The following is a 25658-nucleotide window of genomic DNA, read 5'->3' on the forward strand; positions in this document are numbered from 1 at the left end:
AGTGCTGGCGGAGATGGCGTGTGGTGAAACGAAAATGGCCCTTTGTTTCCCCTCGAGTCCTCTTGTTCACCCCTTCAAAGCGGTTATTCGTTCGCTTGTAGTTGCGAGTGTCTTCACCTGTCCTTTCCTTCTCCTTAACATGGCGTATGGCACGCATGTGCTGTGTGGCAGGAATGATGACACACACGCGTAATTCACTGTTCAGGCTCAGAGGCCCGCACTCACAGGCGCGAAATTACCAGTCTAACTCCCAAGTCGACTCGAGCAAGCAACGTCGATCCTCCACCACCGCTCCATCTCTATGTCGAGGGCACATGCATGGTGGTGTGACGACATAGTTTGCACCCAAGCACACACCCACACCCACACACATACGCTGCCTGTAGCGCGCTGGGTCGCCTCGCAAGGTGCAGGTGCCGGCAAATCTGTCTTCACCCTATGAAAATCGCGCACTTGTGAGGTAACTCAGTGCTGGTACCGGGAGGTTTGCGTTGATGACCCTTTCATGTTGCTTCGAACCCCCCTCTCCCACCCCCCCCCCACACACACACACACACATACCGTCTGTGTAGCCCCGCCGGCCTTTCCCCACTTCCTCCTCTTCCTTTTCCTTTGCCTCCTGCTGCTGCTCCCCTGTGTACTCACGCTCGATTTCATCTGCAGTCTTGTGCATTGCCTGCGTGTCTCTTGCTCAGTGGCGCGACACGTTCTTCTACACGTCATGGTGCACGATTGGCGCATCCACAGCTACTAGCGCCCACACACGCACACACGCGCACCCGCACACACCCATAAGTGTACTTCCTCTCCGCACTCATGCTCTGTGTCGAACGGTGGCAACCATCTTGGAAAAGGAAAGCGAGAGCAGAAATCCTCATCACAAAGCTGGCCAAAAAGGAAAAAAAGGAGAGAGACAAAGAGCGGTCAGGGCATTCTCTCTCGTCTCTTGTGTGCATCACACAGTTTGCTGTCACTCTCCTGTTAAAGACCTTGGAAGGCCGTACTTTACCTCACACACGGTAATGCAGATCCCCTCATTCACCCAACAGCTTAGCTGATAGGTGCATCATGTAGGGAAGGTATTCAATAGCTGCCCATACCCCTCTCTACGCATCCCTGTTTTGCGAGACACCTTGCAGCCTTCTTCCCCTCCTTGTAGTTTTGTTTGCGATCTATTCCGGTTTGTTGGTGGGGATGGTGGTGGGCTTTTCCTCCCTCTCTCTCGGTCGCTGTTCGCCCCTCTCGCCAGTCTGCCCTTTAACGTCCCTTACGTACACATTTGCATGCCTCTCTCCCCCATCCCCGCTACTTGGTGTGCCCCTATTGCATCTCTTTCTTTTCTGTTTAACTTCCCTCCCTGCTTGCCTTCAAGTGGGTGACTTTGCTGTTGGTGCAATGTGTTGTTGCCGGATGGCCTTCGGCTCCTCACCCCCACCCCCCGCCCCTATTCGTCACGTCCACTGCTCCGCTAACTTCTCTCTCTCTCCCTCACGCCCTCCACTTTGCCCGACATACACGCTGCAGGTACCGCTCAGAGTGACTCCTCCCATCACACAGTGGGGCACACACACACACGGAAAGGGAAGCAATGCATGCCATCCTTCAAGGATACCTGCTCCAACTCACCCACTTCTATAGCTTCTAAGTCGTCTCTATACCTCAACGATCGCGCCAAAACACAGACACAAATTCATTTGTGGAGGAGAAGTTCGTGTAGATCTCTATTCACTCTCGTTGTGTGTAGCCCCCCCCCCCACTCCTCCTTCGTTCCTCTACCTACCTCACTTCACCGTCTCCTCTCTCTCTCTCTCTCAGTACACCCAGAAAAGAGAATGGTTGACTTCTACGCCGTGCTGGAAGTGGAGAAGGGAGCAACTCAGGAGCAAATTAAGCGGAACTACCATCGTCTTGCCTTGCGTTACCACCCCGACAAGGCGGGGCCAGATGGCGCTGTCCGCTTCAAGGAGGTGAGCACCGCCTATGAGGTGCTCTCGAACAAGCGCAAAAAAGATATTTATGACCGCTATGGCGAGGCCGGACTGGATGCGCTCGAAAACCCGGTCGCGGGTGCCGCATTTAGCACTTTCGGCTCCACCGCGCCCGTCTTGGTGGCAATCGGTACCCTATTCCTTTATGCTGTCATGCTTCTGCTTTTTCTGGTGTTTCTGGTGGCCTTTGTGGACGGCCGGCTGCCCACGTGGAGCTACACGACGGTGTTCTCGCCACTTTTTGTGCTGGACTTTCTGGTTGGCATACCGGCGCTTATCCTCTTAGGCGTATTCCTCACCATGTCACCGCTCAGCTTGCACATACACTGCATGCTTCTCTCGTTACTGTGTGCTGTCGCCTTGACCATTGTCATCCCGATCGCCAAGGACCGGAGCGAGGCTCGCGCTGGTGCTGGACGCACCGACATCAAGTGGCGGGTGTGGCTCATTCCTGGCTACTTGTGCTCCGCATTCGCCTTCATCGCTATTGTGCTGGTGTCCTTTCCGACGGAGAGTCGTATTCTCACACTCAAGTCCATCGGCTTGGTGCGTCTCGCCAACTACGCCCGCGTCAGCTTCGTTTTCGCCCTCGTGCAGGGATGCTGCATAGTCGTCTTCTTCGCCCTGGTGGCGTGCCGCGCTGATGAGGTGATCACCACCAACTACTTCATTGTTATTGGTCTCCCGGTCTTTCTGCTGCTCACGCTTTTCCTCGTGAACCGCTTCGTGCTCAGCTTGCTCAGCGGCTACATCAGTGACGTGCCACCCGAGGTGGCGGCGGCGGCAGCAGCGCGCGAGTTGAACGCAAATGGTGGCGAGGCACCTGTACATGACTCCAACGAGAACGGCAACGACGCCCCGCACCCGTCGCGGTGTGGCTCACGTAACCCGATGAGCAGTGGTGCTGTCGAGGGACGCGACTGTGCCCATCCACAAGCGCGCGCCGGGCTCGAAGAGCAGTTCTACCCCACTGAATCCCACGCGCACAACAGCCATCACGGCAATGAGAACGATAATGACAGGCGGGAGCAGCAGGGTGAGTCCATTGGCAAGAACCCATACGTTGGCCAGCACTCCTCTGTCTGCGGTATTCTCGCCAGTATGATAACCAGCATTATTGTCGTTGGCCTGCTGATCGCATCAACTGCCATGATAGCGGTACGGCTGAATCACTTCTACATCCACCGCACCTATGATGGTGTCCTCTCTTTGACCAATGCATGCATTCCTCTCTTTATTATCCTCAGCGCCGTGGTTCTTTCGATGCTCAACGGATTCCTCATGTTCTGCTGTTGCAGCGCCTTCACGGCGGCGGAAGTCCATATGTCAAAGACAGAGCACGGCAACCAACAGGACGAAAAGGAAGAAAGCGAGGTTGAACTGCAGGACAACGTTCACGCCGACCGGACTCAGCTGGCAGACGAGGCAGTACCCGGTATGCCACCTAACAATAGGGCTACCACAGGCCGTCCAGCTGCAACAGTGTCAGCCACGTCTTTTACGGCTGCACCGGCGACAGCGGACGGACGTGCCCAGACGCCGTTGGACCGCCAGCCAGACAACACACGCCTCTCCGATGTGGATTAGAAGGGTAAGCTGGCGCGCGCGATGGGGGGCCCAGGGGCACAGGACGGTACTCGACAGGCGGGTTCTGGGGAAGCGGCAAGTTAAAGCAACCTTCGTGTGCAGTGTCACGCCTTTCTCGAGTGCCCCTCCTCACTTCCTCCGTGCACCATCCTCTCCCACTGGTTGTGTTACCCATGTCCCTTAGTCAGTTTAGTGACGGACATAGTTGTTCTGGGAGCATACATGACATTGCCTCCCCCCCTTTTGCTCTCTGGTGTGTGTTCGTGTGTGTGTGTGTGTGTGTGCGTGCCTGTGCACGTGGTCACAAGCCGCGTGTGCCTCATTGCTTTTCCTTCACGCTCCTGTGGAAAAGGGAAGCAGCTCTACGACGCCCGAAGGCATGTGCAAGGCAGCTGGGAGGAGGGAAGGGGGCGCCATCACCGAACGGAAGGAGAGTGTTTGGCGACATGGTGCTTATGATAACGTGCGCCCTGGTGTGTGCGCCTATTTGGCTGGTTGTGGCTTAAGGTGCGTCTCGATCCAAAGGCGCGCGTCTTCCCTGCTGGTTAATGGACGAAGACAACAGTACAAGAAAGTGCAAGCAGAAGGACACGCGCTCCCAAGCTCATCGCAAGTAAGCTGTTGTGCAGTCTTTAACCTAAAAAATGAGCCGCACGAGTGTGTGCAACTAGAGGAAGCATCCTCCTCTGCCTTTCATTTCTTTGGATTCAACACCCTCTCCCCCCTTCCCCCCACCACCACTCACTCTGGGTGGGGAAGCCAAGCAACCCCCCCTCCATCCCCTGCCGCATGCTGAACCACTCCTGGTGTCGGCGGCCAGGTCCTTGGGCGGCGTTGCGTCGGAGCGACCTGCGGCCGCGAACACGCCTGTTCCGCCCATGTGCCAGCGTGATGCGGACGGACGCCACCCGACCCTCGCTACCCACTGGTGTGTGGAGGGGGGGGGGCACCTGCGCCACGCCGAGGGATGCTGAATAAGCACGCGGGGAAACACCTCCTTTCCCCTCACTTTACGCTCACGAATCGTGCGGTCGTCCGTGCTTTGGGCATCGTTTCGTGTGAGGCTTTGTCTGCAGCCGTATTCCCCCCTCGTGTACTCAACGTCGTCTTCCACCGTTGCGCTCTGCAAGAACTCATCTGACACACACCTTGCGGTCTTGTACTCATCTTGTTCGTTTTTCACTCCGTGCAACAGCGCCAAGGCATATTAGCGTCAAGACCAGCACGAACCTTCATTGCCATGTACTTGGCTGTCTTCCACGAGTTTGCCCACCCGGAGGTACTGGAGAAGGTTAAGTCGGAGGGTATCTGCGACGTGGATGTGGCTCCAGAGCCTAACAAGCTGGCCGTCTCGGAGGAGGAGCAGCAGGTAGTGCGCTGCAACGCGAAGCTGATCACCGTAAAGCACAACATTACTGGGATCCGTGACGCCTTTGATGGCATGACGGACGGGGAGCTGGAGAAGAACGATAGTCAAGTAGACCAGAAGCTGCAGCAGCTTGTCGCGCTCGGCTTTCAGGTTGTGGAGCGCCACCCAAAGACGTCGGCTGGTCGCCCAATGCTGGACCGCGTGATCCTGTCGTACCCGGTTTAGCTCCAACTAGCGAAAAAAGTGAAGCGTGATAAGGGTTTTTATGCTCCCAGACCATGGTGTGCCGTGCTGGTGCAATCTTTGCCGCTAACGGAGGCTTCAGCCCTCTGTCACGTCCATCTTGTGTGTGCGTGCGTCTGTGACTGGAGCCGATGGGCAGCGTGTCGTTGCTTCTGTGTGTCTTTTCTTTCCTCGAAATGCCCCCGCCTCGTAATGCTCTCAACCCACTGTAAGCAATTGAAGAGGGAAAACTCACGGGGAGGCAGGCAGCAATGTCCACTGCCGTTGAAACAGCTTCACTCCCAGCAGTGCCGTCACATCAATTGTTGTCACAGTGAAAGAGAAGAACAAGCCGTCAGCATTCGGTTTGGCATCTGTGCCGGCGTTTGTGCTGACGGTCTCCGTTGTGCCTCCTGGTCTCCTCGTGGAGGGACGGAGTGACCACTTCACCCTGTTACATGTGTGTGTGTGTGTGTGCAGCTGTTGTGCGTGTGTAAAGCTAAGGACCCTGTTTGGAGGACGTGGGAAAACCGATGTTAAGAGGTATCTGCATATGGGCGAATGAGAAGTAGTTGTGCAGTGGCGCACAAATCTAAAATAAGGGATCAAAGACAACACTGCCGCTCTTCTCTTCTGCTGTTCTCCGTGTTGGCGGTGCGTTGCCACTAACGTCTCCCCGCGCCTCTGTGTTGTACCGCCGCTTCACGCGATCGCAGATCGAAACGGCAAGTCTGGCGTCTTGCACGCGCCTTTTCCAGCGACTCCCCTACTCTCCCTTGTTGGCGCCACTCCTGCTTGCCATGTCGATGCGTTCTTATTTTTCTTACTTTCCGGCCCTCGTTCTCTGTAATGTGCCCAACAATACGAAACACTCACTCGTAATCCGACACCCAACGCCTGCGCTCACACATGCATACCTGCTCTTTTGCGTCCTCTGTGTGCTACTCGAAATACTTATCAATCTTTCTTGCTGTCGTCTCCAGTTGGGTCGTTCTCGACAAACCTTCCCATCTCACCCCCACCCACTCGCAGAAATGGGTCCGCTCTCCAAGAAGCGCATGATCGTCCGCGACGGCGTGTTCTACGCCGAGCTGTTCGAGTTTCTCAAGCGCGAGCTGGCTGAGGAGGGCTTCTCGGGCGTCTCCTACCACATCACGACGCTCCGCACGGAAATCGTGATCAAGGCGACGAAGACCCGTGAGGTACTCGGTGTGAACGGCCGCCGAATCCGCGAGCTGACGGCCTGCATCCAGCAGCGCTTCAACTACAAGGAGGGCAAGCTCCAGTTGTACGTTGAGCGCGTTGAGGTGCGCGGCCTGTCGGCGATGGCGCAGGTGGAGTCCCTCCGCTTCAAGCTCCTGAGCAACCTGCAGGTGCGCCGCGCTGCCATGGGCATCATCCGCTACGTCATGGAGTCTGGTGCCAAGGGCTGCGAGGTCACTGTCGGTGGAAAGATCAAGGGCCAGCGTGCAAAGAGCATGACCTTCCGCGATGGCTACATGATCAAGTCCGGTACGGCCCATAAGTCCTTCGTTGACTCCGCCTGCCGCCACTGCTACATGCGCGCCGGCTGCATCGGGGTCAAGGTTAAGATTATGCTGCCGAGTGACTCGACTGGCCGCAACGGCCCGTCAGAGCCGCTGCCGGATGTGATCACTGTGATCGAGCCGAAGCAGATCACCGCGTCCGAGTAAGGCCATCATACCCGCTACGCTGGTGACCGCGCTTGCGCCCGCGTGTCTCAACCTTGCTTTCCGGGAAGACCTTATCTAACGCGGGGAGTTAGGCTGCCGCACTAGGCACACATGCGCCATCACCAATACATCTTTGCATAGTATGGGATCCTGTGCCCAGCACAGTCTGTGTGCGTGTACGTGTACATCAGCGTATCTCCGGCCCAACGCTTGTGTGAACAGCTCTCCGTGCGTTCACTCCCTCCCCTCACTTCAGTTTTGCTTTGTTTCTGTTTTTCGTGATTTCTCGTGCGCTCCAAACAAAAAGGAACACTCACACCTGTACTTGACTAGTGTATGGGGCACATGCGTCTGTCGCTGCGCTGCAGTCGCTCCTACGCGCCACTGTCCCTAACCTCTCTCTCGTGTGCCCATGCCGTGCAGTGAACCATGGCGGGTCAGCATCAGTGGTGCTCACACTCGTTATGGGGGACGAGGAGGTGCACTTCTCCGTTTCTCTCTAAGGAGTAGGGAGGAGAAGGTGATGGTGGAGGCGGAAAACAGACTTGTCAGGCCGGTGTGTTGGCGCCAAACTGTCTCACACTCGTTTGCACGCGCAAACGATCAAGTGCGCACATGGGTGTGTCTTTGTGTGCGTGTGAATTTGGCGGCGACACACAGGGGTCACTTCTCTTTTCTTTCGACGGTGTGGGCAAACTACCACTCCACGCGGCTGCATGGTGGAGGTTCAGTGCGACACTGAGCTCTCACCCGCGTGATACCTTCAGCTTTCCGAACTCACCCTTCCCTTTCACTCTCACGCCATACGCATCTCTTTCTCCCACACGCGCGCATGCACGACAGTGTCACCCGCAGCAGTATTACTAGCAAAGAGGAGGAAAGGCTGAACTGTACCGCTTCGAGAAGCTCTTTGGTCACTGCTTGGAAGAGTTACAAATTTCCGCCTGATGAACGCTCAGGCCACCACCTCACTCTCGGCGATGGCGACGCTTCGCAGTAATAAGGCGGCGCAATCGACTTCGGTAGCTGGAGTGCCGGGTTCGCGGCAGCCACACTCGTCACGTCTTGCGGCACCGCTGTCCTCCTCTGCCGCTGCCGCGGCGCTTGCTCTCACAAGTAAGCAGCGTTTCGTGACAAAGGACACACTGCACAGCATTGCCTTTCTCCTGCGTCACGTGGCAGTGCAGATTGAGGCGGCCGCGCTGCAGGATGTGATGGCAGATCCTGTGGCGAGCGAGTATATCATGGCGAGTGTGGACCGTGCAGACGAGCTCAACAGCACCACCGCCAGCGCGAGCGCGCCGGCTGCGCCTTGCTTTCCCAGCGACGCAGACCGACCTGCCCATCGTTCAATGTCGTCATCGGAGAGCGGGGCGGACTGGGTGGCTGACGCCTGGGTGCCCTCACCACGGCATGACACGGTAACTCAGGGCATGGATTCACCGCTGTCGAGACCCACCACGGTGTCTAATAATTTGGTGCGCGTGCCCTCTATGCCGACATCGTCGTCTATTGGGAGTCGGTCTCGGCATGGTCGCCCCTCACTACCCTTGTCGGAGCTGCGTCGTCAGTCTCGCCCTGCTGTTAGCAGAACTCCCATTGAGCAGGCGATTCACGCCGCGATCGCTGCTGCCAGAAGCCAGACACCCCCGTACAGCTTTCCAGAAAAGTGGTTTGGCCACCCGGCTGAGGCGGTTGCATTGCATGCCGCGCAGAGCTTGGCAAGGGACACTGTCCTCAACCCCAGCATGAGGCAAGCCTTGGCGGCAACTGCGAAGGGGTTTCGACCCCATTGGCAGGCGCCGGAATTCTCCTCAAAGCATGCTTTGACCACCAGCACCTCCTTTGTCGCCGTTTCACAATCGGAGTCTCCGGGCACCGCCGTGACCTTACCGCCGCCGCCGCCGCCGACTAGGCCGGTCACTGCGACGCACCGCAGCCCCTTCTACAGCCGTGCTGACCAGAAGAAGGTGTTAGCGGTTGCCACCGCGCAGCCACCACTTTTTTTCGACAATGTGCTACTCGATCCTGAGACTAACCGCTACCTTTTCAGAGGCTGTGCGTTCCGTGAGGAGGCCCGAGTTCTACAGGCGCCTGCAGTGAGTGCTTCCCTGACAACGGCGTCTTACGTAGGCGACAGGGAGAGCAGAGACCACGCCAACAAGCCCTCGCGCGGCTCGTTGTCACCGTCGCTGCTCCTTGTGCGAGAGTATATCCCAATCTCGGCGGAGTGCAGCGTTGTGGGGGAGGAGCTGCAGCCGCTCGACGCGAGTCGTGACGACACCGACGCCGTTGTGGTTCAGTGCTTCTCCCTCTTGCCATCGCAGCTGGCGCACATTCGGCCCAATCACTACCAGCTGCTCCCCGAGAGCACCATTGTAAGGTGCCTGCTTGTTGCGCTACCGGGCTGCGTGACACTTGCGACACCGCTGGACGCCTTCTTGCACAATGTGCGGCACAGCCTCCTCATGGTGGCAGGATATTCGCTGGACCGTCTCCTGGGTAATCCGCACAGAGCAACGAAGGAGACCCGCCAGCCTGGCGGCACTCGCACGTCGTCGCCCACGGCAACTATGACTTCCTCCACATCTACCGCCCACGAAAGTATCTTGTATTCGAGTTCCTCGCTGGAAGTGACCTGCGGCGGCGAGGCCTCCATTATCTCAGCTTCTGGCGCTGCCACTAAGGCCTCGTTGGACACCACTGGGAGGGATCGAGATGCCGCGCGAATCGCCGTAGTGCAGGAGAAACTTGCACAGGTTGTGCTACCGGACATAGTCAACGAGGCGATGCACGCCATTTGCAGCACCCTTGTGGTGTACTGCACTCAGCGCGAGCAGTGGCGTCACATACGAGTCGCCGTGGATGCCGTGCTCGTGCTGCAGCGCTTCTTTCGCGGCTGCCTCGCGGTAAAGGAGCGCGCGGTGCGGCGAATGATGCGGTTGTGGCGCCGGCTCGAAGTAGATGCACGACTGAAGCTGCAGCAGCACCGGCCGCTGCCAAGCGCAGTAGAGAAGATAGACTCGGTGGCAAACAACATTCTGCAGGAGCACATGCTCACATCGACGAGCTACAAGCGTGCGTTTATTGAGGAGCAGTGGGCGCAGCGGCGTCGCTCCTTCGCTGCGTGGAGGCAGGATAAGGAGTGGGACAGCGTGTTTGCGTCAGCCGGGTGGCGCAAGCAAAGCAGTGTAGATGGCAATGCCACCGACAGCGCAGCGGAGAAGCGATTGCGTAGTGCGAGACTGAGCGCCGCAGAGCAGCTCCGCCTGGAGTCGGAGTTTAACAAGCGTCGAGGCTGGTCAAGCAGCGTCATGCTGCAGTGCGTGGTGCCTCCTTCGTCCCCAACTGCTGCCGAGACGTATGCTGAGCGTGAGCAAGTTGCAATTCGTCGTCTTCTCAGCTGGTACATAGACCCACGCGAGCTTCTCTACCTGAGTCATCAGCGGTTGCTGGAGACCCTGAAGGGATCCGTCTTTCGGATGGAGGAGGTGCAGCTCGAGCTCAAGCGTGCCACAAACAGGGTGATGCAGGAGGACAGTACAACACCGCTCACTGATTCTGTGTCATGCAACAGCGTTCATCAGCGCAGGTAAGTATCACACAGAAACCTGCCCTCTGTGCAACTAGAGGAAACAACCTCCTCTGCCTTTCATTTCTTTGGATTCAACACCCTTTCCCCCCTCCATCCCCTGCCGCATGCTGAACCACTCCTGGTGTCGGCGGCCAGGTCCTTGGGCGGCGTTGCGTCGGAGCGACCTGCGGCCGCGAACACGCCTGTTCCGCCCATGTGCCAGCGTGATGCGGACGGACGCCACCCGACCCTCGCTGCCCACAGGTGTGTGGAGGGGGGGGGCACCTGCGCCACGCCGAGGGATGCACCTCGTGGCGACCTGCGGAGTGGGCGGGTAGAGTTCGAGGCAGGGACTGTGCTGAGATGAGTGTGGCGGAGCGTTGTGGTAACGCGCGTGTCAAGCCCTGCTTTGCACGACACGATGGGCCTGTGGCAGGCCGGGGCGCCGAGCGCAGTGGGAGGTTGTGTGCTGTACGGCCGGGAGTGGAGGCACGCTGGCAAAGAAACGAGTGCACCTCTTCCCCTGTTTTGCACGTCTAACACACATTCTGCACTTTGCTAGTGCCGCATATGAAGAGTATGAGGTATACTAGTCATTGGCGATGTGTGTGTGTGTGCGTATTTGGTGTTGTCGCGCGTGTTCAACGAAGGTAACCTAATAGGTGTGCCTAAAGCAGCGATGCTCGGACATCGCGGGTGGTCAAGCGAGACTTTGCTTCGCTTATCACGGAATACTTACCGTCCTAGCGTACACTGTTGTCGTGCGGAGATTCTTTTCTTGCGTCTCTCTGCCACCCGTCTGCTCCCTATACCCCGATGTAAAGCGCCAGCATGTCTTTGCTGGCTTTTCGCCTTGTTTGCTTGTTTGTTTTCTCTGTTTTTCGATTCTTACTCGCGCATTCGGTGCGTATACTCTCCCTCTCCCTCCCTGTTGTGTGATTTCCTGCTATTTCGCGCTCATCCCACCCCTATGCGAAATTGATAAGTGCCAGAGGAGTGAACACGTCCCCATGTACAAGACACAGCAACGTCGGCAAACTAAGCGTTGCTCACATGACTGCAGGCATCTGCAGTAGAGTCACCATTTATGGGCCTGCACGTGTATGAGGGGTATCTGGTGACTTTCCCACGCCTCCTTCCTCACCTGTCTGGCTTCAGGGCAACGCTTGTGACTTGTCAGCGAAGTGCTAACAGTTGCACCGGTGCGTCCAGCTTCACTGACGTGAGGAGCATGATCCCCTCTCTTCGTCACACCCCTCTCCATCCGTACTTCTCTCCTCTACCTGTCACTCCCGTGCACCACCACCACCACGCACGTACGCATGCACGTACAAAACAGCAGAGCGCGTCAAGGAATCGGGCCTCCTGCAAGCACATGACTCGGTGTGCAGCCGACACAAATCAATCGGCCACGCACTGCCATCAGCTCCCTGCGCTCCCTCCACGTTCTCTTTTTTCACTCGCGTAGTTGCGAGTGCAACCTAAACGCACAAAATGCCGTCCCCCTCACCTTTCTCTTCTAGTGTTTTCGAGCGCCTCTCGTATTCGCAGCGAGGCACCGGAAAGAACAGAGGCGCGCAATCGCTTGCCCGTCGCTCCCAGGAACTTGGGGCACAGCTATGCGGCCGGCTGTCCCAGATGTCCCTTGAGGTAAACTCTGCGGCATTCGGTGGCACCGCTACCATTGCTGCTGACGTCGGCTCTGCTGCCCGCGATGCCGACTCACCGTTGGCGCCTTCATTCTCTTCTCCTGCCACCGCGCCGCTATGCTTCATGGAGGACGTGCACCGTGACCTCTCGGCTCACTACGGCTCCCATGCGGTCCGACGCGGCCTTGCGAAGCCACTTGGCCCGTGCGTGCACCCCGTCATTCGCAAAGGGAGATTTGCCGCGCAGAGTACAGGAATGCATAGTCCCTTGTACATGCGGGTGTGGTTACTGCGATTGGTGCATCGATGCTGGTGCCCTCGTTGCGGTGTGTGGCTCACCCGCGGCAGCACGCCCACGCACACCGAGGTCAAAGCAAGCCGAACCATACTCGCCACACTGAAGGAGTGCCGCGTGCGACGTCCACTCCGTTCCTCACGTCACGCGACCACACGCGGCCGATTCATGTTGTGCTGTCTTCGCTGTCTCGACACTGCCCAGCGCGCCGCCAAGAGACACACAAGCCTCTCAGAAATCGCCACTAGTGAGCAGCAGCGGAAACAAGGTGCGGACAGGAACACCGCTGAGAACGTTTCGCTGTCTACAAAGCGCGCGGCACGAGAGGCACGTGCTACCCGTGTCGAACGAGCTTTAAAGGCTCTTTTAGCCGCGGCCCGAGTACCACGCCGAAACCGTCGCTGCCGCAGGCGCAGTCAACGTCGCCGTCGCGACAGCAAAGAAGAGGCTAGGAAAGGGGCAAAGGTGGCTGTGCGCGCGGATTCTGGCAACCCGGCAGCAGTACTTCAACATAGCTCTTCTGCGTCTCAAGTCACACACAAGCTTGCTCTCTCGCTTGTGCGCAAGACGACACCGCTGGCTGGCATCGCTGGCTCTGGAATCACTACCAAAACGTCGGCGGCATCACTGCCAACGACTGCCCGCACAGCCCAGAAGAGTTTGCAGGGTCTGGTGCCGAGTGGTCCACTGAAGAAAAGTGCGCTGCGGGTCTCTGCCATGCCCCGACGTCAACAGAGTCCAAAGAAGTTGCCGGCCACTGTCTCCAGCGCTTGCGAGGTCAGCCCGGTAACTGCAGAACCCGCAGTGGTCGTTTCATCAACCGTACGAATCCCTCCACCTTTGCCATCCTCGTCTATCAATATCGGCGGGGCACATGCGCCAATTACTGATTGGCCTGTGGAAGCGGTGCAAGAAGAAGAAATGAAGGCAGCTAGCAGGACCCCAGGCACCAGTAGTAAGAACACACCCGCAACGACCTCAGTCTCAGCCCCGACGTTTCCCTTCACGGACTCGCGGCCGTCTTGCGCTCCTCCTGGTCCACGCGAGCCCCCAAGGCCTGCAAAGGCAATCGCATCCACGCTGCGCACATCGAATACTCCAAAGAGGGTCGCCTGTCCCCCTGCCAAGGATGCATCCACGACAAAAAAGCCAACCACCGCGAAGAAGAAACTCATGGACACTATGAACCAGCTCGGGTTTTGAGGACGGTCGGAGAGGTTGTGACGACCAGAAGGGCAGAAAATGCCTTCACTGGAAGTGGACTGGTGACAGCCGCGGCAGTGCGCTCTCCGTGCGTCTTTCTGGTTGTTGGTCTGAACATACCACCACCACAGCCTTCCTTCGTGCAGTGCTGCCTCCTATTTTGGTCGCACAATGTCTCCGGCAGGGGTCAATTTTAGCGCGCGTTCTCTTTTTTCTTTGTCTCTCTTCGCTACACTCCTGATGAGGTGAGGGCACCTCAGTGCGTGGTGTATCAGGGGCCCAGTACCTCCCTCTCCCCCCCTACCCCCACCACCACTCACTCTGGGTGGGGAAGCCAAGCAACCCCCCCCTCCATCCCCTGCCGCATGCTGAACCACTCCTGGTGTCGGCGGCCAGGTCCTTGGGCGGCGTTGCGTCGGAGCGACCTGCGGCCGCGAACACGCCTGTTCCGCCCATGTGCCAGCGTGATGCGGACGGACGCCACCCGACCCTCGCTGCCCACTGGTGTGTGGAGGGGGGGGGCACCTGCGCCACGCCGAGGGATGCACCTCGTGGCGACCTGCGGAGTGGGCGGGTAGAGTTCGAGGCAGGGGCTGTGCTGAGATGAGTGGGGCGGAGCGTTGTGGTAACGCGCGTGTCAAGCCCTGCTTTGCACGACACGATGGGCCTGTGACAGGCCGGGGCGCCGAGCGCAGTGGGAGGTTGTGTGCTGTACGGCCGGGTGTGGAGGCACGTTGAAACGGAAATTTACTCTGACACATCTTTACGCCTCTCTCTGTGCGTCTGTGATGTTGCACAGCGCAGATCCCCGCAGCGTTGCCGCTCTTCACGCGTCTTGCGGCAGTTCATGCCGCTGTGTCCCTGGCCTGTGGTGACGCAAATGATGACGAAAGGAAAGAATACAAGTATCTCGGGAAGGCACGCCGGAGCGCTGAGTATGCACCGTCTTGTATGGCAGGCCCCTCCTCTCTCTCTGTTCCTTCTCTGCGGATACAGGAAGAGAGAGTGTGTGTGTGCTATGTTGCTTTATTTCTGATTGTTGCCCCTCTACTATGCGCATAGTGGGGCAGCCTTGAGTCAGTGCTCTGTCGTGCCTTTCGGCGCACTCCACTTCATTCTCCGCCTCCTTGCCTGTTGTGGTTATCGCCTCCGCCTTCGTGGCGTTTGGCTTAAATGTACGCCCATATGTGTACTCCGGACGACTCGCAGAGTGCTGTTAACGTTTCTGCTTTGTCTCTGTCGCTCACTTGATCCCCCTTCGTGCACGCTATCGACTTTGCAGGATCTTGGGGGGCGATTGGTAGACGCCTCAACGTCAAACACACACCGTCACTCACGCGCGTGCAGACTGCGCTCACTCCTCCCTCACCCCCTTCCCCCACCCGGTTTCCCCTCCCCTTCCTCTGCCCTTTTTGCCTTCTCTCTCGCCGGCGTAGTGCTCGGTACTTTTCTACTGCTCTCTCAGCACCTCTTGCGCGCTTTTTGTAGCGCTCTCAGCAAAGAAGAGCGTCGGCGAAGCGGGCGAAAATGCCTGTCGTTGTGTCGATGCACGCCTGCTCGGCGTGGCCGGTGAGCATCGACCTCGTCGCTTTTCGTTTTTTCTTGGCGGGGTACTCGGCTGAGGAGGCGGTGGAGCAGCTCATGGTGCCGCAGAGTAAAACGCAAACAGCGGTACCGCGCTGGCGCACGTCCTCTGCATCACCCTCGTCCTCAAGGTCATCGGACTCGGGCAGAGACTCGCACCCGGGCTCGGCGTCGTCGTTGTGGTTCGTTTCCCGCTCTGTGGAGCACCGTCGCCATCGACGGCATCAGCGAAAGTCTCAGCAACTGCAGTGCTCGCTCTCCGTGATGCACAATGCGCAGCAGCAGACCGAGGACAAGCGCTTAGAGGCCGAGGATGAGAGTCCTCAGATCACGATGCCCACCACGGAGGCAGCTCTGCCTCGTACCAGCTCAACAGGACGCTTCGAGAGCGACGAGTGCATACCGACCACCGCCGCAGCTCCAAGCAGTACCCCCGTGTTCAGCAGTAGCACCACCCACGTCTCTGCTTCATCCACGACTGTCGGTGTGGCAGCGTCCTCCGCGGTTTCCCACCCCATCTCGGACGTCCACACATACCGCCATCGCCATCGTCAGCATCAGTATCGAGACAAGTTGCAAGGCGGCTCCGAAAACAAAAAGCCGCACCACACAGCATCACACTCGCGCCGTTCGCGCACAGCCGCCCCGCCGTCGAAGGTGAGCAGCGAGTCGACTCCACTTTCGGCTGGCTTCAGCAGTTCCAGACGCCTCACCGATTACGCTACCGTCTCCACTACCGCTGCCGCCCCCGGCGATGCCAGCAGCGGTAGTGGAGCGCGGGCAGGTGGGTCGAGCAGCAACCACCATCTTCACCACGTCAACTTCGGCGATGTGAAGGCATCCTCATCTTCGCATCAGCTCCGCGAGAAGCGCCGCAAAGCCAACCCAGATCAGCAGTGCTTCTTCTTGAATGAGGGCTACATCAAGTTTCAGCTGCAGCTACAGGATGTTGAGGCAATCGGCGGGAGCCCCGTCTGCTCCTCCTCCCTGCAGAGTCGCTACCTGTTCGAGGAGGTGACGGAACAGTATCAGACGTTTCGCGAGCTGTCACGCGAGGAGCAGCTCGGCTCCCCCTATGCGTTTCTCTCCAACTATTATATTCCCATACCCGTGGCAACGCGTCTGCAGCTACTGCAAATGTTCTACGAGACGGACGTGGGCATCTTTCGGTGGGCCTTCGGCGACAAACTCAGCCGCTTCGACTTGCCCGCAGCGCTGAGTGCAGCGTGCGAGGAAAACGTGAGCGGAGCTCTCTCGGCGGGTGCGGTGGGACTCAGCAGCAACTCTGGTAGCAGCAGCGGTGCCGCAGACGGGGTAGGCAGCGCCGCGTCCTTCTGGACCAGCCGGTGGAAGAGCTCCCCCAGCAAGCTTGCAACAATGGACGCGGCGACGGTGAAGCGGCTCAGCGAGCAGCACGTCGACGCCCTTCGTCGTCAGTGGGAAAATGTCAAGCGCGTCTGCGTCACTGTCGCAGCCCTCTATCGCGGCAGAGGCGGCATGTGCGTTCCCCTCGATATGCCCCTCCTGACGACCATCCAGCAGTGCTTCGGACTACGCAACGAACAGGCTGTCAATTACGCCACAGCAGCCTTCGGCTTCGAGCACCACCTGGAGACGCGTCTCTTTGAGCACTTGCACAACTTCAGCGAGTACGGCGTGATCTGCACCATCGTGGCATCTTTGTGGTGTGACTGCTCCGGTTATTTCTTAAGTGGGGTTTTCCGTGACGGATGCCGCCGACTTGGTCGCCTGCTGGATGAGTATCGCATTCTGTCGGAACTTCACTTCATCATCTTTGGTGAGGCAATGCGTCCGCGGTGGCAGGTGCAGCTGGACGAGGTGCAGCGCGTCATCACAACCTCTTCTCATGTCGACAAAAATGCGATGGCTTCAGCAACGGCAGCGGTTTCTGGGACGAGTCCTGTCACCTCAGGCATCAGCGGCGGTGGCGGCAGCGTTGCAACGCCAACGACAGTGTCCGGTGGTGCTCTGCCTATCTTCTCGAGTAGCGTCGCTGGGGTGGGCAGCGGTCACTTTGGCGGCACGACAGGCGGGACCGCGCCTGACTCGGGCAACGCCAGCACGTTCACCCCGTCAGTAACCCCGACTACAAGCGGGCCGCCTAGCGCGAACAACGTGCACTCACCGTTCAGCGGCAACGGGCAGTACAGCCGGCCCTTTTTGATGGAGTTCCCGTCCCTGATGAAGCACCTTTTTCGCATCTGCGTGACCCTCGGCAACAATGGTGGTCTCAACGACGGCCTCGACATCTTCTTCACTCGCATCTACTCTTACTTGGAGCTTCTCAGCTCACGAACGGCGTCTGCGATCGCGTCGCGCATGGTGAACACCGCTGCATCAGGCGGGTTTACCACGACCGGTGGCGCTGCTGCTCCTGGGACTGGGGTCCATGCCTGCGCTCTGTCTGGCCAGTTTGGTGGGTTCACTGGCGGTGGTGACGCCGTGCCTGGCATTGGCGCATCCGTAGCGCCGTCTGGTCGACCGCCGCTGCCGCCGTACAGTGGCCGCGTGCGGAGCAATGACGACTTGAGCCGCGTCGCGGCTGACAGCGTAGGTACGAGGGTACCAGCTACCGCCTCGACACCACCGCCCCAGGGTGCATCCTCGTCGTCCACCGGTTTGACGCGCAGTGGCACGAGCCTCGGCAGACCGCTTGGCGTAGGACTTCCTCGCGTGACGTCTTCCGGTCATCTTCCTCGCCAAGCTAGTGGCAGAGGAGGTGGCGATACGGACGCGATGTCGCTGCCCACAATGGCACGCGCTGCTCACCTCACCACCGCCGCAGGAAGCAACGGTTGCGTCGATGAGGGTTTTGCCGCGAGCACTTCATTCCCCTACGCGATCTCTACTATCATAAACACCTCCTTGACTCAGCCTGCCAGCGCTCTGCTACCCTTGACTGCAGCCATCACCGCCCATAACAGCTATACAATCGACAGCTTCGCCTCTTCATCGCTATTACCTGCGCTGAGAACTTACGGCTTTGCGTCAGAAGACGAGCCTACAGACAGGAACACGGACGCAGGGTACGGACACGGTGAGGCGGTGGCCCCGCCCATGCCGGGTGGCGTCCACCCAGCGAGCTGCTCTTCACCACATAACAGCGGTGGCATTTCCTTCGCGACGGCACAGCCCGGGCCTGCCTCGACGTCGTGCTTACCGTCCCAGGTGAGTGACATGGTGCTGAAAGTGATTGACAAGCGATATCTGCGCGAACTCTGCATGTTGCTCACAGCCCTGCCCCTTGCGTGGCGCCAGCTGACAGTGCTGACGCATGAAGACCACATGACGACCGACAAGGCTGTGTGTGATGTGATGATGGCACTGAAGTCAATCACGCAGGTGCTCATGGCTTCGGACGACTTTCATTAGGCGTGCTCGGACTCTATTCGTGTGTGGGTGTGGGTGTGGGTGTGGGTGTGGGTGTACGATGGTGTTGTGCAGACGTACATGCGTCGCGAGAGAGAGATGCCTGAGTGAGCCTAAATGACGCACGCAGGTGGCTGATCGAGGGAGCACGCAAGCGACCTACGGCACCCGTGCGGACAAACGTACATCTCAAAACCTCCTCCCTTTTCCCTTGAGGAAGAAAAAGGGGAAATGAAAGGAAAAAAAGAGAGGGCCGAGTTGCAGCAGTTGGGGCACGACGGTCTTCCAGGCGTGGTGGTGGACCCTTCTTCTTCGTTTTTTTTTTCGCCTTTTAACGCCTTAGCGCAGCACCATCAAGTGCGCGATACCGCAGCACTACTCTTCACTAGGACTAGCTCCCTCCCTCCGTTCCCCTTTCCCGCCTCCCCCATCCCAGCGTGAGGCTTTTTTTCGAATGGAATTGCTTGATTGTACTGCCAACATCCGCCTCTCTTTACCTCACCCTTCTCCTTTTCATCGTTGCGCGTGGCTACGCAGAGCAAAGAGTGGCCTCCTGGTGACGCACAGGTGTTTGGTGCGCGAGCGATTTCGTTTTCCTCGCCTGTTTCACTGGGACACTTCCGTTCCCCTGCGCATCCAACGAGCACAGACGCGCACACACCCCTTCGCACAAGCGCACATACTCACGTTGCGTTGCAGTACTTCTTTTTTTGCTTACGTTGTCAGCCCTTCACCCTCCACTTCCCCCCTGCACCCCCCCCCCCATTCCTCCCGCACTGAACCATTGCAGGTGAGGGCTGGTGTGTCTGGACAACCAAACAAAGTTGAGTCGTATGCAGCCTTCCCGAAGCGGAAGCAAGCGGCCGATGACTGTGCGTGGTGGTGCGAGCGCTAGTCGCTCGCAAGATGCACCGCTAGGCCAGTCGATCGATAGCGATGTCCGACCCTCAAACGCGTCCTCGATCTCTCCGTCGGTCGTGCCAAGTGACAACCCCTTATCGCCACCCAACGCCGTGGCAGCGACGATGACAGCGACCACAACCGCTATGACCAGCAACGCCGCCCACTACGCTGCGACGCTTGGAGCCAACCTGCATGAGTGGGTCTTAGCCGTCAAGCAGCCATCTCCGCCTACCGTGGCCGCCGCACCTTCAACTGTTGTAGACGCAGCGCAGGAAGGAGGGGTGCGCAAAACGCACTCCGCATCAGCCGTGGCGTATTTCCCACTGGAGGAGCGAATCGGCCTGCCAGAGCTGAAGAGCATCTTGTGCGCGTTTCAAGCGCCCCCGCACGGGGCAGTGACTCGATGGTTGGACACATCATCAAGCAAGGGCTCAGGTAGCGGAACTGCTGACCGTGTTGTAGCGCTGCGAGCGCTGGATACGTCCCGCTCGGTAGATGAGCTTTCTGTCATCGTCGCTGACCTCCCGCGAAGCCCAAATCCTGCGCAGCGGCCTGGCCAGCAACGCACGCGTGACGCGACTGACGTGCATTCATCTGCTGCAGGTAAGGGACACATGCACTCGCCTGCCCTTTCTCTTCCGCTTTCTGCGCCAACGCTAGGTTTGCGAAGCTTGTCTCAGGAGGAGTTCATCCGCGCCATCCAGAGCGCAGTGCCATCTGCCACCGTGCCCGACATCCTGTCACTGCTCAGAAAGGCAATCTCGGAGACCCAGGAGACCGTCTCCTGGAGTGAGCTGACCGCGTTTCTGGTTACCCGCTCACGGCAGAAGGCCGACGTCGCCCTCGAAAATCAGCGCTTCGTCCTCGGCGGCCCGCCACGCGGGATGCGCTTTGACGATCAGCATGGCAGCCCCATCACGTGCGTCGCGATGGAGCCGGTGCGTCGCCTCCTCGTGACGGGGTGTAGTGATGGGTCAGTGCGAGCCTGGAGCAGCGGCAATGACCTTGTCTACCGTGGCCTACTGCTTCAGGTGGACAAGTGGATTGTGGGGCTGCATTGGGGGTGCAAGCAGCGTGTTCTCTACGTCGTCACGATGGATCGCTGGGTATACATTCTGAGTGGCTCCACGTACGAGGTGCTGCGCGTCTACCACGGCCGTGGCATCACCGAGTCCTCAGTCAATATGACGTACGCAAGCGAGACTATCGGCACTGTGCATGTCGGCGGGGTGCCGCAGACAAAGAGCCTTGTATCGAGTGCTCGCAGCTATGGCGGAGTGCGCCTCGTCCCGCCGGGCATCAGCCCCTTCAATAAATCGAAGACGTCGTTGTCACCGCGTCCCCCTACGAACCGCTCCGGCTCGTGCGAGTCACATAAGGAGCGCATGCAGCGTCTGCTTTCTTCTGCCATGCACGCGTGCCGTGCCGTGCATACGACGAGCAAAGAAACGGCTACCCCTGAGCACCCGCACCGCAGCACGTCAACACAGACTGACGCGACCAGCACGACAGTGAGTACAAGTGCATCACAGGTGTCCTCGTCAGGCACACCGATGCCATCTCTTTTACCTACATCTTCTCTGGCTATGGTCTATTCGCTGACGACCACCGATGCCGCTGAGGCGTTGCACCAGGACAACACCCCGCTTACTGGGGCTGGCAGAGGCCCCTATGTTCGCCAAGAACTGGAGGAGGGTGTTCTTACTGCCCTAGTTGACCCCGTGACAGCGACGGCGTTTCATGAATCTGCTCTCCAAGAGGATGTGCTACTGCTCGGGACGAGCACTGGTGACGTTTTTCTCTTTCAGCTGGCGCATCAGAACCACCTCAGCAGAAAGCGGGTGCTGGTGGCACGGCACATCTTCCGTCAGCTTCACCGCGGCCGTGTTACAAAGCTCCATCTGCTGCTGTCTCTGCACGCTCTAGTCAGTTCAGGCGACGACGGACACGTCCGCGTCACTTCTCTCGTGGCCGGGCAGCCACTTAGGGCCTTTTACGCGGCTGGCCTCCCCGATCAGCACGCAAGCGTAACTGACTTTGACGTGCACCCGCAGCTGAAGATGTTGCTGACTGTCGGCCCAGAGCGGCGGGCGCTGGTGTGGGAATGGTCCCAGCCCTTACCCATCGCACTGCTCGGCCCGGCCAATAGCCCTTGCTGCGGGGCCGCCTTCATGGGTGATCAGGTGCTCACGATGAGCCTCGATGGAGTGCTACACGTCTATGACTGCAAAGGGTTCCACTTTCAACAGGAGCTCTCCTTGGCCACAGCGGGCTCCCTCGATCGCTTCGGCGGTGCCGTTGGGGCCACTCACTCCGTCATCTCGCGGATGCATGTGGATGAGGCGCGGAAGCGGGTGCTGTGCTTTGGGCACTTCCCCCTTTCCTTGTGCGTGAAATGGCAGGTCTCCTCTGACTTTCCGGAGCGCTACCGAGGGCACCACGCGCCGATGCTCACGACGCTGTCTTCGCGTGTCTTTGGACAGGTAGTGACAGTGGGAACAGACGGTGTTGTTATGACGTGGATGCCACGCTCAGGGGTGAAGGAGTCGTCGTTTCTTCTCTCAAACTTCTCAAACACGACGTCAGCTTCAGCCCCGATTCGGCCGACGGCTGCCTCCATGGACGTCTTGCAGCGCCGCCTACTCACAGGCTTTGCTAACGGGGTCATGGTTGTATGGAGCATCCTGAACGGCCAAGTTGAGCGCGTCTTGACAGCGGCCGCTGCGACAGCATCACCGTCACCTTCGTTGTCGCCAGCAGCTTTGGGAGGCACGGCGAAGAAGACAATGAATTCAATGTCCGGCAGCAGCAGCAGCAGCCCTGTTGTCACCTCCTCGGAGTGGTCTGTGACGGCCACTGCAGCGGTGGCGATACCATCGACAAGGCGCGATGTCACCGCAGTCGGCTCCCTTCTGCGCCACCGGTCTATTTCATACATCTTCGCCATTGGCTCGCATCTATACGTGGACGCGGCAGTGGATAGAACTGGTGCCGCCGCGCGGAGCAGCGGTCCTCAGCTCGGCGAATACTCCACGACGCCGGCGTCGTCGTGGACGGTGCCGAGTGCGTTGGGCGATGTAACAATGCTAGTGCAGCTGGGGCCGCAGCTTATCGGGTGCTCCACCGCCTCTGGAGCAGTGCTTCTGTACAACGTACTCTTCGAGCGGCAGGAAGGTGCGCCACTGTGGGTGCGCGAGTCTCTTCTATCCCCGGCATGGGCAACCGGTGGTCTTCTCTCTCCTACGCCAACCTCGGCTGCCATGGGCGGCGACGTTGTCAACATCGGAGGTCCGAGTGCGTTGCCGCAGCGAAACAGCACTGTGTCGGCCGCCGGTCCGCTGATGAGCAGCAGCGGCACGCACAGTCAGCGCACCGTCCCTGGCGCCGCCACGCTCTTTCTCGCGTCCCTCGTGAACACAGCCAGGGCTACTGGAACGCCAGAGGCGGCTAGCGCTGACTCGACAACACCGGCGGCAGTGATGACGGGTGCTGTTGTCTCGCGTGTAAACTGCATGATGACATTGCCGACTGTTCACCCGCGGCTGCTGCTCGTGGGTCAGGAGGATGGCACCGTGTCGTTTTGGCACACCCTACGTCGCGTTTGCCTGGGCGCTGTGAGCTTGACAACTGCGGCTGGCGTCGAGGATGCAAAACAGGGCGAGGGTGCAATAGTGATCATGAGCATGGAGGAGACAGATGGGCGAATGCTCGTGTTTGGCGACGGAGAGGGAAAAGTGCACGTATGTCTTGTGAAGTGGAAGTTGCTGACCGATTCGCACGAGCAGACAGCTGCTCTCGCCATGCCGAACTTTGCCCTGTACTCTCTGACGCCGACTCCAAAGGAGGAGCAACTCCCAGCGGTGGCAGCGTCGACGACGAGCGCATCAGACGATGCACAGGCTGCCGAGCGGTCGCTGCCGGTGCTGCAGCAGCTGGAGCGCGTACACGTGTTTGCAAGTGGGCTCGCATTGTCCGGAATCCGTGTTGTTCACGCAGAGGAGACCGCCCCGCTCGGCTGTGCCGCCGCGCCGCCGCCCAAGACAGACACTGAGGCCGAAGCTGCTGCTACGGCGCTGGAAGAGGACAGGGACAGCCCTGCGGATAGTATCTCGCTGGGGGCACGCAAGGATACTGGCAAGGCTCGTCTGCTCATCATCTGCACCGGCGTCGACCACTACGTGCGCGTCTTCACGCTGGCTGGAGTTCCCATCGGAGAGCTCGGAATGGACGCATGGGATGCCGCGCGACCATCAACCTTTCGCTTCATGGGCGAACCGACTGTTCCGCCTGCTGTGCCGCTGCCCTGCTCACCTGCTGGTAACTTTAATTGGCAACAGGAGGAGCACAACGCGATCACGAAAAGTGGCTGCTACCACGATTACTTGGCCGACCTGTACGCGACGCATCATACGCGACCTGAGATGCCAGTCGGGTCTTCCAGTGAACTCACACACGGTGGTAGCGTGTCGCTACGGCGAGCAATGGGCGGATCCGTCTACTTCGAGTGCACTGGCAGTCCCCCTTCACACGCCGCCGCTAGAACGTCGTTGGCGCCACGTCCGTCACTTCCTGACGCCATGCACCCGCTAGACAGGGTTGGGAGCGCCACGACAGTGGACAAGCTGCCGAGCTACGGACACCCAAGTGTCGCTGTTTTTGCGGAGAACGCCGAAGCGGGCACGGGCCTTAGGCGCGAGTTGTGCTCCGACGTTGCCAGCGGATTTCTCCTCTCGGGCCTGAGACCCGGCCAAACTGGCCCGCCCAAGCACTGTCTCACCGCACGCCTCCGGCAAAACACGCGACACCGCTATGAAACAGGTCGACACTTTCGAGGGGTGCTAAAGCGCGCGTATGCACATCAGCTCCAGGACCGCAACCTCCAGGGGCACACATCGCCGTTCTTGTCGTACCACCAGCCGCGAGCAGCGCCATCTGAGCTGCCCATTCTCCTGCTCAGTGGCCCCGAGGCATCCTGTGCTGCAGAGAGCGGGCAAGCAGAGACACGGTCGGTGTCCCTCTCTGCAGCCAGCGAGTCCAGTGATTCCGCTGAACAAAGAAGGGTTACGGGCTATGTTCTAGGAGCATTGGAGCAAGCCACCAACACCTCTGCCAGCTTACGAGAAGAGCCGCGTGAGCCTTGTGACATGTCCATCGCACCGCGGCGCAGCACCGTTTGTGCGGTATCTCTGGCAAAAGACGCGAGATGTTCCATAACGCCCCGCCATCCCAGCATGACCTCTACAGATGCGCCTCTCAGCGTCGGTGGAAGTCCAGTGAACCGCAGGCGGCAGTCGCGTACGATGGTAGCGACACCGTTTGGGATGGGCATGGTGGCGCAGTGCAGCCTGAACGCGACTGAGACGTTGTTTCTCAATCCACTGTCCCCGGGGGGTTTGTCGCTAATAAAGCAGCCATCACTGGTTCATCAGCCGCCGCCTCTTCCTGTCGTACACTCAAGCAAGCAATCGACAAGTGCCGACACGCAAACCCCACCGTCCTCGTACGCGGTCTCCACAGCAGTGCCAATGCTCACGGCAGTTGCGCACTGCGGCAGCAATGCCGCCCTCAGTGCGTTAGCCCCCGCCAGTGCCGCGCCGCGTGACGTGCTGATCAATAGAGCGGGACCTCTGTCCGCAACTGCCTCCCAAGCGCAAAGCGGAGCTGTTGTTGGCCAACATAGATCCACGCCAGCGCTCTCTTACCTGGTTCATGAGCACACACGTCTCGTCGAGAATACCCGTACCGCGGCAGCGCGGGAGAAGCTGGCCGCACTGGCGATCCCAGTGCCAACCCATCCGGTATCCACGGGCATTACCGGAGGCTCGGCGGCAGTGGACTCTCTGCGGCACCTGTCCATTGTGCACGAGACGGCGGCGAGGTTTTCCTGCTCTACCTCCCCTTCCCTGGTTCCAGCATGGAGTGTGCTTAACCACCTTGACTCCGTCGTGGAGAAGCAACAACGCCTCCTGGAGTGCCGTACGTCTGCAGCCCAGGAGCTGACAAACGCCTCCCAGGGGTTTCTGGCACACGTGACGTCAAGGATGTACGTGACACCAGTGGAGGAGCTGCCAGCTCCCTCCTTGGAATGCTCGCGACGGCACCACTTGGCCGCCACGCCACCAACGACCCGCACGCGGCGGTGAAATCGAGGCCGCGGCAGCAGGAGGACGTGCGTGTGTTCTGGGTTGTATTGAGAAGCA

At 59.2% G+C, this 25658-nt stretch overlaps 7 protein-coding genes across 7 annotated transcripts; all 7 read left to right on the forward strand.

Annotated features, from left to right (window-relative positions):
* Nucleotides 1-1832: 1832 nt before the first annotated feature.
* LBRM_33_1090 (dnaj chaperone-like protein) lies at nt 1833-3575 on the forward strand (the record flags this gene model as incomplete). The annotated part of the gene is made up of 1 exon (XM_001567828.1): nt 1833-3575. The coding sequence occupies one exon, from the start codon at nt 1833-1835 to the stop codon at nt 3573-3575; it is 1743 nt and encodes a 580-aa protein (XP_001567878.1).
* A 1240-nt stretch (nt 3576-4815) lies between these two features.
* LBRM_33_1100 (conserved hypothetical protein) lies at nt 4816-5169 on the forward strand (the record flags this gene model as incomplete). The annotated part of the gene is made up of 1 exon (XM_001567829.1): nt 4816-5169. One exon carries the CDS (start codon nt 4816-4818, stop codon nt 5167-5169), a length of 354 nt encoding a protein of 117 aa, XP_001567879.1.
* Nucleotides 5170-6200: 1031 nt separating this feature from the next.
* LBRM_33_1110 (putative 40S ribosomal protein S3) lies at nt 6201-6860 on the forward strand (the record flags this gene model as incomplete). Its single annotated transcript, XM_001567830.1, has 1 exon — nt 6201-6860. The coding sequence occupies one exon, from the start codon at nt 6201-6203 to the stop codon at nt 6858-6860; it is 660 nt and encodes a 219-aa protein (XP_001567880.1).
* Nucleotides 6861-7807: 947 nt separating this feature from the next.
* On the forward strand, nt 7808-10456 carry LBRM_33_1120 (conserved hypothetical protein; the record flags this gene model as incomplete). Its single annotated transcript, XM_001567831.2, has 1 exon — nt 7808-10456. The coding sequence occupies one exon, from the start codon at nt 7808-7810 to the stop codon at nt 10454-10456; it is 2649 nt and encodes an 882-aa protein (XP_001567881.2).
* A 1472-nt stretch (nt 10457-11928) lies between these two features.
* On the forward strand, nt 11929-13581 carry LBRM_33_1130 (conserved hypothetical protein; the record flags this gene model as incomplete). The annotated part of the gene is made up of 1 exon (XM_001567832.1): nt 11929-13581. The coding sequence occupies one exon, from the start codon at nt 11929-11931 to the stop codon at nt 13579-13581; it is 1653 nt and encodes a 550-aa protein (XP_001567882.1).
* Nucleotides 13582-15108: 1527 nt separating this feature from the next.
* LBRM_33_1140 (conserved hypothetical protein) lies at nt 15109-18558 on the forward strand (the record flags this gene model as incomplete). The annotated part of the gene is made up of 1 exon (XM_001567833.2): nt 15109-18558. The coding sequence occupies one exon, from the start codon at nt 15109-15111 to the stop codon at nt 18556-18558; it is 3450 nt and encodes a 1149-aa protein (XP_001567883.2).
* Nucleotides 18559-19601: 1043 nt separating this feature from the next.
* Nucleotides 19602-25601, forward strand: LBRM_33_1150 (conserved hypothetical protein; the record flags this gene model as incomplete). The annotated part of the gene is made up of 1 exon (XM_001567834.2): nt 19602-25601. The coding sequence occupies one exon, from the start codon at nt 19602-19604 to the stop codon at nt 25599-25601; it is 6000 nt and encodes a 1999-aa protein (XP_001567884.1).
* Between the last annotated feature and the right edge of the window lie 57 nt (nt 25602-25658).

This window comes from Leishmania braziliensis, chromosome 33 (genome assembly GCF_000002845.2).
Source record: "Leishmania braziliensis MHOM/BR/75/M2904 complete genome, chromosome 33".
Lineage (NCBI taxonomy): Eukaryota > Euglenozoa > Kinetoplastea > Trypanosomatida > Trypanosomatidae > Leishmania > Leishmania braziliensis.